Genomic DNA, 18513 nt, shown 5'->3' on the forward strand with positions numbered 1-18513 from the left:
AATTTCAGGGGAGTTTACGGCTATGGCGTCCATTTACCGTTGAAGCATAAATGCCCACTATGTCTGTGCAATGTAAGACTGCACCAGTGTTTGAGTACTGCAGCTAATGGTAGCATTTACCAAAGGAATAGATAACTGTGGAAATTATTTTACCTGACCTTTAGTGTTTTTAGCACAAATTTCAACTCATTTTAATTTTGAATTCTGTAAGAACACTTATTTTGAAATTTCATTACATTTACTTTATCTGCCAGTTCTGTTTGTTGTAACTTTTGCTGGCTTTTCACCAGGAGAAATAAAGGATAATAATAAAAATATTTCAACATCTTCCTCCCTTCCATCTGTCTCTCTAACGGATGTGCCGATCTGAATGAAACTTTGGATGAACACTGTCAAACAAATAGCAATTATTAATTGCCATATGGTTTTTTAAAAATAATTTATTATGAATCCATTGTGATGTTTATATTGATCATCACCCCGTGAGTACAGAAGGGGATTAGGACCACTGGAAATAAAAGTGGGGGATGTCTTTTTTTCCCCCAGAAAAAAAAAGTCAGTTCTGTTAGTATTAGAGCAAAGCTCTACTTTTATTTACTTTCAATGTTAGAATACATCTAAAATGTTTCTAGGGTTATAAAATTTTTTAAATGCCATTACCCTTTACATACTTCTAGCTGACACATACTTGTCTACAGTAATGTGTTATTTTTCGGTCTGCTGCATGATAATTATTTTAAAGTGTTGTTGCAGCAAGTGTCAGAATGTCTAATTTCTTTTCTACATTGTTTCCTCTGTGTAATTAGCTCCACCAGTGACTTTATGTAAAATAGTTATGCCAAGTTTTAATTGATTAAAAGTCAGCGTGTTATTGCAAGGAAGAACAATGTAGATCCAATTAGCACTGTAATGTGTAAACATGAACACTAACTCCCATGGTGCACCAGGGTCTGAATGTGTGTGTGTATGTTATTCAGTGATCAGCCTCATTTCTTAATCATCACTTTCTGCTCCAGATGAGACTTTATGAGGGGACTAAATTGCCTTAAAGGGATTTCTTATTAAAGGGATTACACCCATGTAATCCCCTTTGTCCCAGCGGACCCCCAAAAAACCTGAACACACACACAAACATACATAACCAGATTAGCATGTGGAAATAAATGTGCACAATCTTTTTTGATGTGCTACAAATGAAAACACACATGTTAAATAGCAGAGCACAACCATCACACCTTTGAAACTTGTGTACCTAATTATGTGTGTGTGTGTAAATGTGCGTCACACAAGCTGTGTTTGTGCATTTCTAACCTTGACAGGAATTTGTTTGTGCAAGCTGCGTGTTTTGCTTTTGCAAGCACCAGTGTGTGTTCATGTGTGTTTGCGTGTAAGCGTAACGCTGTGGTTTAGATGGCGCTTGCTCGTCTCATCCCCAATTAACGAAGACAAATCCGCTTCCATCGCCACTAATGAGAGTCTTTAAGGTGAAGGGACTCTGTATTTATTTAATAAGAGGGAGCTTATTTATTCCATTTCCATAAGAAAGACAAAATGCTGCTGATTCTCCACGGCTGACAAGGGACGGATTAGAGGAGCGGGATGAGAGGAGAAGAAAGAGCAGGAGAGAAGGGATGAAAGAGAGAGGGGTGGAGGTGTTAGTTGGCCTGTTAAAAATATAATACTAGTGTAGCATTCCTAGAGCGATTATATTGATTTGAATTGCGAGCAAGAGGGGCTGCAGTGTTAAAGAGATGACCCAATCAAAAACAGTGGTCAAAATCATAGCCCATTCTACCAAATGGTAGGGCTCCTAAACTATCCTACTCTTTAAGGTTATTATTGTTTTTTCTGTCCAGACCATAACACTCACAAGAGGAGTGATTGTAGTAACGCTTAGCACCGTGGCTTTGTTGTGCAACTTCCCCGTCCTAAGTTTAAGATGGGGAGGGTAGCAAAAGGACACCAGCCCAGAGCAAAGCAGGTGTCAATGATAACAGATATGACACTGATAGCTCAGGTGGAGGTGGGTTGCAAAGCACCTTGCAGGTGTGCAGCAACTTTGAGCAGGCTAAACTAGATTTTCCAAATGGATGCATAGAAGAACATTACAACAGTAAGATTATCTAATCTGCTAGGCTTGTGGCAGAGCTCGACTTTTTGACCTGCCTGAAAGTATAATATTTTACATATAGCCATTCTTTTACTACACAGATTGATTAGTAAATACTCAGATGGTACCATCTTTACTTAACAAGGTCACTTACCAATAAAATATAACATGTCAAAGAGAAAATAAAAAAAGAAAAGAAGAATTCATTAGACGTGAATATTTTGCAATAAACTGATGCATTTGCCTTTTCCAAGAGATTTTTCTGTTAAGTAAGAGTCTTAATTGCCTCTCTTTTCTGCTTGCTCAATAACTCCATCTACAGCAGACTTTTAATGCATGCTCAATGCATTTTGTCTTTTCTTCCTGAGGGAAAATCTTCAATCCTACCAGTTCTACATAAGTGTGCATTGTGAGATGGATTGCCTTTATTGTATTGGTGGAAGTAGAAGAGTGACATAGGGGAACAGGGTGAATTTAGGAATCAAAGGAACAGCATGGGATATAGAGATATGGAACTATGGATTGAAAAATAGCCGTGGAGTAAAGGGTGGAGGAGAAAGAAAGATGACAAGCTGCAGAGTAGGAGGACAAAGAATCAGCAAAAAAAAGATGAAAATGATACCCCAAAGAACAGAATTTCAGCAATTAACAATTTCTGAACTGTCCAAAAACCAACAGCCATTGCTTCTCCATATTTGAGATTTGAGTGTTTTTCAGCACACACAAATTCTTCACTGGTTTGTGGGACCAATTATTAAAATAAATGACAAATAATAAACAGTAAACTATGAGCCAAGAAATTAAAGATTGTGTAGAAACAAAAGAAAGAACGAAAAGGGTTTTACAGGATGATTTTTAGCAACGCTTTATTTCTGCAGGTGGAGCTCACTGGTAGCAGTGTGTTTGACTACATCCACCCTGGCGATCATGTGGAGATGGCAGAGCAGCTTGGGATGAAACTTCCTCCAGGCCGAGGGATGTCTCTATCCCAGGGAGCAGTCAACGAAGATGGGGCTTCTTCGGCTTCTTCATCGTCACACTCTGAGACGCCCGAACCAGGTAGGTACACATGGGAGAGTGGCTTCAAATTAGGAAACTTTATTTGTATTTTTACCACAGATCCTCAAGCTGAGAAAAGAAGTTACAAAGGTTCAAACAGGACAATACTTACGACTGCTGTGAAGTACTTCACCATCAAAATTAAGCAATCCATTTGAGTTCTAGAGGCTTGAAGAATGAAATTGACAACAGGCTTTGCTTTTTAAGAGATTGATGGCTGACCTTGATAAAACCAAAGGAGAATTGCAATGACTCTGACTAAACCAGACAACTCAAGACTTTTGACTCAGAAAGCTTCTATATTCTCTTGAAAAGTATGCAGATAAACCTTTTTGGACTCGATTTTTCAGGAAGTTTCTCCTGAAGCTAGATGAAATCAAAGTTTGTAACAGACTAATTGAAAGACATTGAAATAGCATTGGGGAGCACTTTATTTGGCAGTCAAATTGTAGGTGTTAGCCTCAGCAGAATATCTGAACGGTCTCGGGTCTAGATGTTTGAGTCTGAATTATGTCGTCAAGGTGATGCATGCAGGAAAAAAATAACCAGTCAAAAGTGTAAACATATGTTTTTGATCCTGTTAAGTTGGCCATTTAAACATGGGAGTCAGTGATGCTTCTGTGTTGGCTCCATTTTTCAGTCTGCAGGGTTCTCCTTGGTCGCAACCCATTTCTCGCTAACATTCTCTAACCTTGATGCTTCTATCGTTTGCTGAATGTTTGAACAAATTGATTCAACACACTGTAGAGCCATCACTGCTATAAACTGGGAAAGGACACATTTCTCATTGGAATTCTTTGCCTTGTCTCCTCCATCCCTCCATCCATTTATCCCTCCATCCTCTCCTGCACCACATGTTCAAGACTTTTTACCTTACAAACGCTTTGGATTGTGCTCTCTCTCTCTCTCTCTTTCACTTTCTCCCTCTCTCATGCTGATGATAATTTAAGTATTAGGGGAAAATCCATTTATAAATTAAACAAAATGACTTGATATCCATCGAGTCCCTTAGTTCATCAGCCTGTTCAAACAAGGAGTTGAAGATTGGCTTCGCGGCAGCCGGGGTCTTCGGAGACGGCACCGTAATTAGATCTGCCGCGGATTTATTCTTGGCTGATTGGTGCAGCTGATGGATGGGTGGGGGCTTTAAATTAATTGAAGTTCCACATTTGAGGTTTTTGTTCCCCCAGTTTTTTTTCCTTTGACATTCTGCAAACCTCTAACCTGGTCTCCTCACCCTCTAAACTGGATATGTATAGGGAGATAGGATAAGAGCACATGTATGTGGTCATCAGCATCTTTTTGTCTGACGAGAAAGAAAAGCAGCAGAAATTAAATATGTATAGGCAGAAAATAATACAAATGGGAGTTTACATGAATTTCTTTGTGATTCCTAAGTTAATTCAACCACACGATGAAAAAGAGCAAAAGAGAAAAGCAAGGAAACGAGGACAAAGGTGTTTGTTCTCCCATGTTAATTTGCCTAGAGAGATGGAAAGAAAGAGAGGCAGGGGATGTAGGGACATGTTTGAATGTGCATGAGTGCTTAGCAATGTTAATTTGTCCAGAGAAAGAGAGAGAAAAGGGAGGGAGAGGTTTCAGGCAGACATATATGGATGTGAAAGAGTGATCCCCAATGATAACTTGACCAGAGAGAGAGGAAGAGGGAGGATTAGGATTCATGTATGTGTTATTTAATGTTAATTTGGAAAAGGAAGGGGTGCAGCAGAGCTTGTATGAATTTGTATGAGTTTTTCTCAGGAGAAGAAGGGACTTATTTCAGGTGTCCAGGGTAACACTGCTGTTCATCTCAACCTCCAGTATTGTAAATTGGATGTTTTTCAGTTCTTTCACTGGTGCTTTTTTCTCTGAGTTGGATTGTTTCTGCAATGAGATTTTGGGGCATCAGTCTGTCCTGTATCTTTTTCCTTGACTCTACAGCCACACTAAGGGTGGCTGATATCCTTCTGCTGTGGTTAGGACTGTAGCCGCAAACCTGGTTTACATCACTTTTGAATCTCCTGGTTGGCTGGATACTTTCTGTGTGGACTTTAGATGTTCTTTGTGCACCTCCATGGGTTTTTTGTCATTAGGGGTTGAGGAAGGATCTAAAAGCCGGAACAAACTAAAACTGAGTTCAATTTTATTTACATAGCCCCAAGTTACTACAACAGCTGCCTCAAGGCACATTATATTGTAAGGCAAAGACCCTACAGTAATTCAGAGAAGACAGAAAAAAACCCAACAATCAGATGACCTCCTATGGGCGATCTCTTTGGCGACAGTGGGAAGGAAAAACTCCCTTTTAATATTTGCTAAAACTGATTGGGGTGGAAGTTCAACAAAGTACAACAAAGACCAGAACATACAGCAAAGAAACCAAAGATTTAAAATTCTTTAACAATGACAAACATGAAATAAATCCACAGGCTGACAAAGAACTTTTTATTCTTCTTCAGCGATTGACACCATCAATCAAGTGTATTACACTCATCTTGTAAAAGAATCCATGCGCCAATGTTCTTACCCCTGTAAATCTATATGTAGTATAATCATGGATATCCACTTTGAATCATATAATCTTTGATCAGAGCAGTTGTGAGAAAATATCTTAATACTGGTCAGTTCTCTATGAAAACTCGCCTGAGAAACAGCAGCTTTATTCTGAAAAGCCTTATCCTCAATCCTAAGGTTTTAAATCTCTAATTGTTCTCATCTACTAACTGGAAGGTTCAGTTCCTGGCTGTTACAGTCTGCATGCCAAATATCCTTGGGCAAGATACTAACCCCAAGTTGCTCTCCGATGCGTCTGTCAGAGAATGAATGCATGTCATTCTTAGATAGAAAGCTTTTAAGTATAGAAAGAATGAGTGAATTGGGCATCTTTGATTTGATTCTACAGCAGTGAAACAATACTAAAAGGAAACTTTTTTTTTTTATTCAGTAAGTTACAGAATTTGATTGTGAATCTCAAATCATCTCATTTCAAAGCCAAGTCAAAACAGCCCTTTTGTTTCAAAGGAACTTACTGTTCCACGGTACAAAGCAAGAAATTAGGTTCAGATCAGACAGGGTCATTATAGTCAAAAAGCAGAAATCATTTTTTCCTCATTTCCATCTAAAATGAGTTCTATTTGGTGATATGGGACTTCCCCACCATTCTGCATCCATGTTAAAATCCACAGTGAGAGAAAGCGACAGAAGGATCTCAGCACAGAACGGAGAAGCTTCAGAAACAGCAGATATGGCACTATTTCCAACACAGTAAATAAGGTGGAGGTGGGTTGTAAATGGGCTTGCAGAATATAGGGTTAGCCAGTTGTATATTTAGATATCAATTAGCTGATCTACTGGTGTGCCTGATGTATCGCTATGCTCCATTAATTATAAATGATATCTACAACAGAATACAAGACCATGTTTCTGCAGAAAGCAAAATCTGCATCATGACCGGTTTTTATTTATAAATTCCAATTTGATACAAGACGTGAACTCCAGCATTTGCTCACTGCAGATGGCCATGAATGTCTATGGTTTATGTTTAAAAGATTATATTATTATTTGCGGAATGACTTTAGGAAAGATTCTGATCAGTCACAAAGATGCTCTGCAGCAGGACAATGAGCCAAGATATCTGAGGAGACACCTACAAAGCTAAGATAACAGCATAAGCAGATTTCCAGTTAACTGCCTACAACTTATTGTCCTGTTTGCTAAATAAAGGAGACTCCGTCCGCATTTCAAGAAACCAAAAGTTGTCTTTTCCATGTGAAGTTTGCCAGTTTCAATTTGAAAAAGAATTAACTGGCTTTACCTCATTGGTTGCTCTGTTGTAATATATCAGAAAGCTGACCCCATCATTTTAATTACAGTCACGCTCATAAAGTATTGAAATTGGAGTTAAAACACGAGATGACCTTGGAGGAGAGAGCTTCCTTTGAAGCTCAACGCTTCTATTTTCAACACCCTCTTGCAGTTAAAGAGAGTCATCTTTAAAAGCGCATGACGCAATTTGACTAATATCAGTCAAACTGAGCCTGAGAGGCTCAGCATCTCTAACCGTTCTGAAGGGTGAGTGGTTGAAAATTATTACTCCTAAGTGTAATTCAGAGTCTCAGAGAGGAGGAAAACTCTCCATGCAGCTCTTATTTTCTCTCACTTCAGTATCTTCTTTACATATCATCAGTTCAGGGTCACATAGACTTCGGGAATGTATCTGATGTGTGCTGGCTGTTGACTTTGACCTTTGACATTCTTACAATGAAGGAGGTGGTTAATGGTTGCATGTTTTGGCACAGCTGTAAGATTTTGGCAATGGTAAGGTTTTTGAAAACTTATTTTGTGGCAGTAAGGCTGCTACAGGTTTTTTGGACAAATTCTATAGTCTTTTGCTGTAATACTGAAGGTTTAATCAGTGCATTTATAATATAATTTCTAATAATTATATTGTTAAAGATAGGTTTGTGTTTAAATCTAGTGTTTTTGTCGCACCATGGAAATTTGTAGCATGACCAAAGGAGTGCTTCGCTAAAATTGTAAGATCTTGCCTCAAACAAAAGACCAGTTACTAAAACTCATCCTCATCATCTAATACCTATTAAACACAAAGCTTTTCAGATTCTTAAAAATCCTGAAATGTTGCATTCTTACTAACCTGTTACACAAAATGAATATCAAACATGTAATTTAGCATTGAGTAAGTGTAAATGCTCTGACCTTTAGTTTTAATCTGTGCAATTTCCTTGCTCCAAGGCAGCCATTAGTTTGAGTACTTTTCTTTGTTTAATCTTTCAAAAACCATTTAAACTTGGGGAAAGTCTAAAGGAAGATCAGTAACTTGTCACTGTTAAATTTGAGCCAACTTGGATAATTGTATACAGCACAGCACCTGTCATGCAGTTTGATTTGCTACACTGATGTAGTAAGTCATCAGTGGAAACCTATTGTTAAATGACACTTATAAGGGGAATTACTGTCTGCCACAAAGTAATTTCAACCAGTCGGATTTAAGGCATAGATAGAAGGAGAAACCAGCGACAGCTTCGAAAACTAGCAAGTAGTCAGTGTACCTCGCTATAGAGTTAGCATGTTGTTAAGTGATTAGGGATATCTGGTATCCCCATGTTCATGTTTTTCCTACATCATCATAATAATGTTAGTCAACATTGCCATTGGCAAATGCTGTCTTGTGAGCATTCAGTTAGCATTAGCCAAGAAGTTAGCTAAAAGCTGCTTTTACTGCTTTATTGCTTTTATTAAAAAAGCAACGTGAGTAAGCTAAATTTGGCTAACAGCAAAGCAAGTTTCACTTAAAATGCTTACTATTTGCTCCAGATGAACTATATTTTATATGAGCAATATCATTTTTTCCCTTTTTCCCCACATTGCAAAGCTATGATATCACAACAATGTAATGGTAACTTGCAATGTTAATCATGGACCAACAAGATCAACAGGGTGATATCATTTACAGCTATTATTAAACACTTTTTGTTATCATTGTAGGAATATTTGCTGGCAGTTTCTCATTCTCTGCAAGCATATAGCTTTTATCTCGGCAAGATTTAATTTGTCAAAAGTGTGATGGTGATTTTGCAAATCGGGTGAAAGCCCAGCTGCCTTACAATGTCATATAGATGCTTATATAAAAATAGCACTACTGCCTCTGGATATTCAGAAACTGAATAGTAACTGAATTTGACACTCACATTCAGATCCCTCTTGCAATATTCGAGGTTCTGTTTGTGTCAGACACATGATTTAATTGTTTCTCCCATGAGTTTGTGAAAGGGAGCGCATCTTTCAATCCATCACCTAGAGAATTTGATCCTGTTTTGCTTTTAGAGGTTTGCTGTTCAGCAACATTCTAACATCTCTGATGTCAAAGTGATTTTTGAACACAGCAAGAGGGCAAGATTTCAAAAACCATCCCTTCTTCAAACTGCATGACCACACAATGATGACACCTCTGACAGAAAAATGACAGTGAGTTTTTACATCCGTCATTTCCTTTGCCTTATTATCCAAACTCAAGATTAGGTCTTTGCTGCTTTAATGATCTGATGTGCCTTCAGGCTTCAGTACGCCTTAGACTATCTCTGCCTGAGCAGGAAGAAAACACCCGAGACGAGGCATGTATGTTCACGTTTCCAGAATCATGACAACAGTTTCAGTTTTTCTTACTGTTTATGTCTTCAAGTTAAAATTTAGCTTGAATAGTTGACTCGAAGGACAAAGCAGTACCTACATGGTTTGCCTTTGAGCCACCTGCCTTCTTATTTACACTCACGTTCATTCTCATTCACTCCATCTTCATAAAAGCTTGCATTTAATGGAGTATTTATTTCAATTTTCTCTCATCAGAGGGCAGAATTACTAAGAAAACCAGCCCAGTTTCAAAGTCTTTCTGGAAGTAAGAGTAATTCTGCCCTCCAGGAAAACACCATAAGTTCTCCATTACTAGCTCCTTGCGGTCTAATTGTCCGCGGCATTGCCTTATTTCAACATCATAAGTCTTTGATTATTGTTGCTAATTATGCTATTAGCACAATGGAGGGGAATAATTCGTCATAATCACTCACATTTATCATAATTATCCAAGTTTACAGTCACCTACGTTTAATGTCATGTAGAGTAGCCATTGGCAGCGGCTGCTGCCCAAGGACAAATTTACTGTGTGTGTGTGTGTGTGTGTGTGTGTTCGGTAGTCGAGTGTGTTTGTATTTGCATTTGAAATGTCACTTGTACTCCAGGACAGGAGGCAAAGGTCAAATCTGGAGGGATATTTACACATGTACACTGTTCTCTTGTATTACACACTCTAGTTGTCATTCACCTCTTTCTTCAAGCCTCATTTTCTCAAATATTTTTGTTTTCCTCAAAGGCCTTTAAAAAGAGCTTGATGCCAACTGTATGTAAGAAATTCTAATGTGCTGTGCATCATATAGAGCACTATAGCTAGGTAGCAAACAAAAGTTTCTGGGTTTTTCTTAGCAGCTTGCTTTGGTAATGTTGTCCAAGCATTTTGAGGTGTGGTGATTGATATGGATTCAGACTCCAGTCACTGAAAGAAAAAAGAAATTCTCCCAAATCCACCTCAGTTTCTTTGTATGAGCACAAATGAAAATGAACTTTTCAAAATATAATCCACCTTTCACTCCTGATTTTTGTGAGCTGAGTATGTGATCATTTTGATTTGTGGTCAAATTCATACGTGCTTCTAGCAAAGCAAACCCGCACACTTTCTTTCGTCAGTTGTGTGTTTGGCTGTTTTCTCTACCTCAGTGTTGGTTTTATCTTTTTATTACCAGCTTCATTTCGTAATATCTCACTCACTGACCACTAGGAGGGACTTCAGTCCTCCTCTATTGCAATGTATTAGCTATTACAATTTTTTTATGGCAAGTGTAAGAAAAGTTTGTATAAGGACCAGGACACTGCAGCCTGTGTCCAATGTGTGTATCTTTGATTTTTAGCTTTCACTTTATGCGGCAGTGGCTTCCCAAGAAAGTTCTTGGTTCGTGTTTTTCCGGTCCATGCTTGTTAGATTTCTTGGTGATTCTTTCTGGATTGGCAGAAACCTGAAGTTGGATAACTGCTTGGTTAGGCTTAGAAAACATCATGGTTAAAATATTAATAATGGATTGCATTTATGTAGCGCTTTTTGAGACCCTCAAAGCACTTTACAATTCCACTATTCATTCACTCTCACACACTGGTGGAGGCAGCTACAGTTGTAGCCACAGCTGCCCTGGGGCAGACTGACAGAAGCGAGGCTGCCATATCACGCCATCGGCCCCTCTGGCCAACACCAGCAGGTGAAGTGTCTTGCCGAAGGACACAACGACCGAGACTGTCCGAGCCGGGGCTCGAACCGACAACCTTCTGATTACAAGACGAACTGCCAACCCTTGAGCCACAATCGAAGTGAAAAATATACTTGTCCACCGTGTTAATCTTGCATATTGATAAACTGATTCCCAAGATTGCACAGTGCTAAGGGCAATCACACTACCACAGGTTGTGCGGTGGCAGGTTACACCCGTTACAAGCTAGGCCGGTGAGCTGATTGTTTCTAGATAATGATCAAGGTTAATACATGATTGTTTTTCTTCAGTAAACTAATTAGTGAGGGATAGCTCACTCTCACAAGCAGAGTTGCCAACAGTCTTAACACAAAAAGGAATTTCTTTCAGTCTCAAAGTCTTGCATAAAGCTGTTCTGTTTTTCAGACCTGGTAAATGATTTCTATACAGCAGGTCCTCTAAAATCCACACTCAGTGGCAAAATTAGTCACAATGGATTTTCTGAAAGTGCCCAGATTAATTAAATCAGTGTCTTTTTTAAGCAAAGCAATAAAACCACTTGAGGCAAACAAAGAACTTTCAGAAGCAGAGGATTATTACTAGAGCAAAATTATCCGTTTGGTTAAGTTTTATTAAACCGCCGCCCGCTCGCCACCGCTCTAAATGGAATCTTTAGAGTACACAATGGACAATCACACACCATTATTATTAGAGTTTTCTAATTAGGCTTCTTAACGAGGACAGGGCTGTTTACAATGGAAGTCGGAGCTGTTCAGATAACGGCAGCAGAGGACAGGACGGCACCGGACGGCAAATAAAGCATTCCTCACTGCTATCTTTCTGTCACAGCAATGATAACATGGGAACTCTTCAAGGTCCAACACTCAACTTTTAATTTGTGGGCACGAAGGGTGTGTGTGTGAGAGTGAGTGAGCTCAAACTAAGTTTAGAGAGTGATATGTCACACATGGTGAAGAGGTCTGCCCCTGACGGTGCAAAGAGAAGACGATGTGTTAAAGTTTCAGTATTACAGCACAGGAATAAGAAAAGACTAACTAAAGGAAGGAAAGTACAAGCAGGGGAAGAAATTAAGAAATAATGTTTAGCAGGTCCCTGAAATATAATAGAAAACAAGGATAGAGAGTGCAAAAACTAAACAGGAACAAAAATTGATCCAGTTTAAAACAGGAAGGACGAATGGGGTAAACTGGAGGAACTTAAGTGAATAAATAATAGACCAGAAAAGAAAGGCCCTATATAGCACTTTATCATATGGAAGGAAGAAAGGAAGGAAAAAATGGATAAGCATTTGACTATGGAAGGATGTGGAAATGCATTTTACAGCAAGTTTACCAATGGTATGAATGAAAGAAGAAAAGAAGGAAGGAAAGAATGTCAAAGATGGGCATGAAGGTTAACATGGATAGACTTAGTGAAAACTAAAAAGGGACAAAAAACCAAAAATGGATCTAGTTTAATAAAAGGAAAGCAACAGAAAGAGTAAATTGGAGGCTTAATCAAGAAGGTATCTAACAAGTGTAAACACAATGGGACAGAGGGAAGGAAGCAAGGAAAAGCTGATATTTCAAGTGACGAAGATAGATTAAAAAGGGGGGCATGAAGCTTGAGCCGAACATCCCAGCTCTAAGGTCGCAAGTCTGTACCCACATAAGATCACATTAGCATGATGGCAAGATGAGCTATTCTTATTTCCCGGAGACTTACTCTGACTCTAACCGTACCCTAAACCTGAAGCCAATGAGAGGCCTTCATTATCTGTTCAGGGTAGTTTGCTCCGGTACCCCCAACAACGTATAAGCAGCACACACTGTGTTTGATTTATACACACTGGAACAGCAAATATGGATTCATCCGAGGCTGAAAAAAACTAAATAAGACATTTCCTCCTGTTTGTTAAATGTCTCTTACAGATGAACTTGAAGTTTCACAGCCAACACTCTGTGACCGGCAACAGATCTGTCCACGTTCTTGTCTCTATCAGAGCTAGGCGATGACCCTCTTCAAAGCCTCAGTAGAAGTAGTAATCATGTAAAACAGCGGGTGCACGTCTGTTCCATCTGATCAGAGACAATAAGTCATAGTTTGTGTTCATCAGGAGCCAGAGCAACTCTTCACAGACATGTTTGTAAAACCAGTTAGCAGCTCAGTGAACACGGCCGCCACATCTATTCCTCCTCACGCCTTCCTCTGATTACGGATGCTAATCTGTTCAGTTCATCCATCTGTCCCTCTCTCTGCTGCCGCCTGGATTCAATTACACCAAGCATGCGCCTCGCTCTGTTGTCCCCGTCCTCTCTGTTTCTTCTTCCTTCTCATCGTGTTCTGCTTCTTGTGTTGTTGTTTTTTGTTTTTTTTGTTTTTTTTGTACTTCCCTTTCTTGTTTGGTTGTCTTTTATCTGGGGACGCTGCGCTCGTCTGGCCAAACATGAACAGAGAGACGAGGAGAGAGATAGAAATTAAAAGAAAAGAAATAACAACAGAAGGACTCAGAGACACAGAGGAAGAAAAGTGAAGACTGAGTTATGAATTAATTTAACATGGAAATGGGCTCTTTAGAAAAAACTGTCCTGAACAGTGATGGAAGTTGCAGTGATGCAACTTTGAAAGACCACTGGTTAAATGTATTAAAATGTGTTTATAATTGTGTTGTTGAGTGACAAATATTTGCAACATGCAATAAGAAGTTACAAGTCCGTTTGAAGTTAGTTGTTAATCAAATGCTGATGATTTTATAGTCATATTGTTAGCTGCTAGTCAAACCCTAAAAAAGCACGTTATTCCAGTGTGGCTGATAAACCTAAAACCAAAAGATTTACATTATGAGGAGCAAAACCAGTGATGCACTGGCAACCCGCCTAGGGTGTATGCCACCTCTCGCCATATGCGTGCTGGCTCCAATTCTTCTAAATGGCAAACAAACCTATATATTAATGATCAGCTATAATGCTTTTAATATTTCAGTGTGTTCAGCATGTATTCCATATTTTCATTTTTAGTCATAATTAGGGTAGCCAAAGAAATCTGGAATCAATAGCTATAGAAAATTTCCCAAAGCATCCTGCATTGGCAAGCTAGCATTTTTTTTTTTCGGGGTAAGATAGATTGTTTAACTTGTCTATGATCTGCTCTATGATTTTGCAAGGAACTGCAAAGAAGGTTCTTTGGTGTCCAGGTTGACAGATGAGTTCAGGCAGGAGTCTCTGTTAATTATGATGTTTGCAGATGACACTGTGATCTGTAGTGAGAGTAGGGAGCAGTTGGAAGAGAGCCTGGAGAGGTGGAGGTATGCTTTGGAGAGAAGAGGAATGAAAGCCAGTAGAAGTACAACAGAATACATGTGCGAGTGAGAGGGAGGCAGGTGGAACAGTAAAGCCTGGGTGATTTGTGACAGAGGGAAGCTAGAGTGAAAGAGAATGTTTACAAGCTGGTAGTGCGACTGGTTGTATATATGCAGGTGACAGAAATGATGAAATGCTAAGGTTTTCACTGGGAGTGACCAGGATGCGCAGGATTAGAAATAAGCAGATCAGAGGGACAGCTCAGGTTGTTGTTTTGGAGACAAAGTTAGAGCAGCAAGGTTGAGATGGTTTGGACATGTGCAGAAGAGTTGCAGTGGATGTATGGGACAAAGGATGCTTTGTTCATATGGGGGTATTTGTCCAGGCCAAGACTTAAAAAGTCCAAAACTAGGATTCCAGTATAACCATCTCTGAGCTATAATCATCTGTCTGGAAATATGCTATATAAATAAATTTGAACCTTGAACCACTCTCTGAATGTAGATTGCTTACAAGCAGTTTAACGTCTATTTTGGCTTTAATTCAGTAAAAAAGAAAACTAACAGACCATTTCTTATTGGGCTGCTTGTGTGTCTAACACTTCATATTCACAAGGTTTAAGCTTCTTCCTCCTCAGGTTTTAGTTGTTACAAAAAGAAAAGAAGAGATCCAGCACCCTGCTATGTTTGGCTAAAAAACAATGCAGGATAGGAGTGTTATAAGGTGGTGGACACTGTATTTGTTTTGTGACACCACTGTTGTCACTGAAAATGTCAGAGGAAGAGCCCGTTGGGAAATCTCATATTTTCTTTGTCTGTTTGTATTTGTTTTTGGCTTGTTTTGTTTTTTCTTTAGCATGACTGGGACCAAAAGCTATGGATTTATCTGCTTCACATCTGCATGTGTGGCACACATGCAAGTACAGTTCTAACCCACCTCTGCTTTAATTTGTCACTCGTGATCTTTTGACATTCCTCTGTACTTCTTCTACTTCTTGCATTGTGCATTTCATCTAATTCCCCCATTACTTAGCACTTAGTTCAGGGGTGTACGACAGACGTGTCCTTGATCCAACACAGCTGATTTAAATGACTAAATGACCTCCTCAACATGTCTTGAGGTTCTCCAGGGGCCTGGTAATGAACTCATCATTTGATTCAGGTGTGTTGATGCAGGGTATCTAAAACCTGTAGGACACCGGCCCTTGAGGCCTGGAGTTGCCCACCCCGACTTAGTTTCGCCTACACCAAGTGGCGTATCGGGCAGTTAACGATCTCCATTGACGTCGGTCAGTGGCGACTGCTTCGGCTTCGTCCCAGGTGATGTCGACGATTTTCAGATCATCCGGGCTCAGATCATCAGATCATCCTGGCAAGCCTGGATGAGAAAGGACGAGGGTTGGGCGTGGGGTTAGCAACTCCACCCTGCAAAACCGACTGCTACAGAATCAGCAATGTATGGAATTCACTCATATTATACATTTTTAGATTTGAAGTTTAGTTATTCATTTGCACTATTGTCCCTAATCAGGCTAAGCGGCAACACAAAGGCTCAATAAATAAGCCCAGGTTTACCATTCTAACAAGGTTCACATAACAGGTGGTGTTGGCAGCATGTAACCAGTTACAGTGGATAGTGGAGTAGCAGAAGAGTCTGAGGCTATGGTTCTCCCCTGTGTGATTGTTGGGGTTTCCTTCTATTACTGTAGGATCTTTCCTTACAATATAAAGTGCTTCTTGGTGACTGTAATTGAATTGAAAAAAGGTGCAGTGTCTACCCCATGTAAGAGATGAGTTGCTACCCAAGTGGAGGAGTTAAAGTATCTCGGGGTTTTGTCCAAGAGTGAGGGGACAGACAGATTGATGCCAGTGCTGGAGTGGTCTGTTGTGTTGAAGAGACTAGGAAAGCAGAGGTGTCGATTTACAGATCAATCGATGTTCCTACCCACACCTATGTCCATGAGCTGTGGGAACTGCCTGAAAGAATTAGACTGGAGATATAAACAGTAGAAATGACTTTCCTCTGAAGGCTGTCTGGGCTCGGCCTTAGAGATAGAGTGCAGAGCTTGGTAATTCTGGAGGGGCTGAGTAGAGATGCTAGGAGTCAGCTGAGATGATATGGGCATCTGCCTCCTGGACCCCTCTTAGGTGAGATGAGTCAGGCATGACTTGTAGCAAGAGGAGCTTCCTGAGGCATCCGCAAAACATGCTGGAGAGATTGCGTCTCATCATCTAACTCCCGTTTCATCATATAAATAGTACGATCATAAATGACGCAGGTGTCACAGGTTTAAGACACTGGAAGATGTCGCTGCATTTGCAATTGTTTGTTCTGTAAAGTAAATACGCAGTAATGCATAATAGGGTTGCGCAGTTAATTGAATTCTCATTTCAGTGATTGACATGATTTTGGCTTCCCACAATTAAATGAAAATGATTGAACAATATTAAAAATGCATGCTCTGCCAATACAACACAAACGAAAAATACACTTGATTTACTTGTGGCCAAATAGCCCAATCTATAAAACTTTACTCTAAAAGGCATTTAGCTTGTCCACATGGGCAGCAGCAAATTTCCACTTGAAGGTGTCAGTTTTAGATTAGGGGTTTCTTTCTCGATCAGCACCCTCTCAAGTCCAAGGCAATGTGAAGCTTGCTTCAAAAAAATAAATCAGTTCAAAGAAATCATTAAAAGCCCCAAATTACCATGACATTCATGCCCCTGATTATTGTACATTTCTGACCACAACTGTAACAATTAATGATTTTGCAATATTAGGGCTCATAGAGCAATGAAGTGGCTTTAAAGCTTCTGAAAGAAAAAAAGTGAAGTGAAGTTGTTCCTAAAAATCTATATTGCTTATTGATGTTTGTCAAGGAAAGACAAAAACTTTAAATGGTCTTTAAAACATTGACCCTGCCACTACCTGCATAGGGGGCCCATAAGATTTTCTGAGTATGTATATGTCTTTAAAAGAGGCCTGATTTGTCAGGTAGGCAGTGTTTTGGTGGGGGTTGACCTCTTAGGTGTGCAGCATTAATTATTATGCCGATGTAACCCAGTAACCAGTAACCCCCTTTCCAAAATTCCAAAATCCTGAAGTTGACTGAATTGTGGAGTTAAAGCCCCAAATCCTGCTTCACAGTAGCCGGTTCAGGACTAACGCAAGAACTAAACTGTCACTCTCTTTCTCTCTGCAGTCTCCTGACTTTGGCTTGTTTTGCCCTTGTTTTCTGTCTTTCTCCTCCCTTTTGGGCTTTCCAGCAGGAGTCACGTCTCTCTCTGTCTCTGGAAGTAATTATGCAGGTTGCAGATACAGACAATTGCCTATTATCTCTGCGTTGTGTATGCGTGTGTCATTGTGACCTCCGACCTCAGTCAGAACAAAGACGAGCTGTCAGTCTCATCATCCGTATCAGGGAAAACAAATTGTCTGTTCATTTACCCTCCACCTCAGACTCCACGTCTTCCCTCCTTTCCTCAACCCTATTGTCTCTATACTTTGTGGACAATGGTATGCGGACACTTGAATGTGTCATTATGTAAAACATGAGACGCAGACACGCTGATCATTAATGCACTGCTCTCTCCAGCACATGAGGGTTCCTGTCACTGGTACCTAACCAAAATATACAGATCTGCCTTCAAACTTTTGACCTTTTTTGTTGCTTTGTAATCGTTCATCTTCTTTTTTGTCTTTGTTTCACAACCATTCTGTCTTCCCTTTCCCCCCGTCTTTTCATAGGTAGATCAGCTCCCAAAAGAGAAAGTGGAAAAGCTAAATACAGCTTAGAAAAGCCTTAGTCCTATCACAGGGAGATCACTGAGAAAGAAGAGGAGGGAGGAGGAGTGAGGAAGATGAAACGAGGGGTTGAGGGATATCTCAGAGGAGGAAATACAGGAGTCAAAAGAGACCAGGAGAGACAAAGCTAGGACTGAGGTGTCTCAAGGCTATTAGAGCACTGTTTGATTTGAGCTCACTGTCCTGATAAGACTGTCAAAATAAAAGTATCTTTTTTTTTATCACTGTAGTGAAAAAGGAGAGGAAATGTGGGGAGGATGCACTGGGGGAGAAAAGGAAAGGAAATGGAGAAAGTGAGGTGAGGAAGAGGAGGAGGAGAAGTGGAGGTGTGTTACAGATTATATATGAAAAAAACTTTGGTTCCCAGGCTTTAAACAATGTGGGAAAGGCTTTGAGGGAATCTACTGTTACACACACGAACACACAAACTTTGTAA

At 39.8% G+C, this 18513-nt stretch overlaps 1 protein-coding gene across 3 annotated transcripts in view; it reads left to right on the forward strand.

The window, feature by feature from the left end:
* The window catches only part of LOC102310091 (neuronal PAS domain-containing protein 3), a 358526-nt gene that overhangs the window by 300611 nt on the left and 39402 nt on the right, over positions 1-18513 (forward strand). For all 3 annotated transcript variants that reach the window (XM_005941008.3, XM_014339622.2, XM_014339623.2), the window contains one exon: positions 2989-3169. In XM_005941008.3, the coding sequence (XP_005941070.2) occupies positions 2989-3169 (181 nt within the window). The remainder of the gene's footprint in view (positions 1-2988; positions 3170-18513) is intronic.

The sequence above is a fragment of the Haplochromis burtoni genome, unplaced genomic scaffold, assembly GCF_018398535.1.
Source record: "Haplochromis burtoni strain Fernald_Lab_line unplaced genomic scaffold, NCSU_Asbu1 Contig_288, whole genome shotgun sequence".
In the NCBI taxonomy this organism is placed as follows: Eukaryota; Metazoa; Chordata; class Actinopteri; order Cichliformes; family Cichlidae; genus Haplochromis; species Haplochromis burtoni.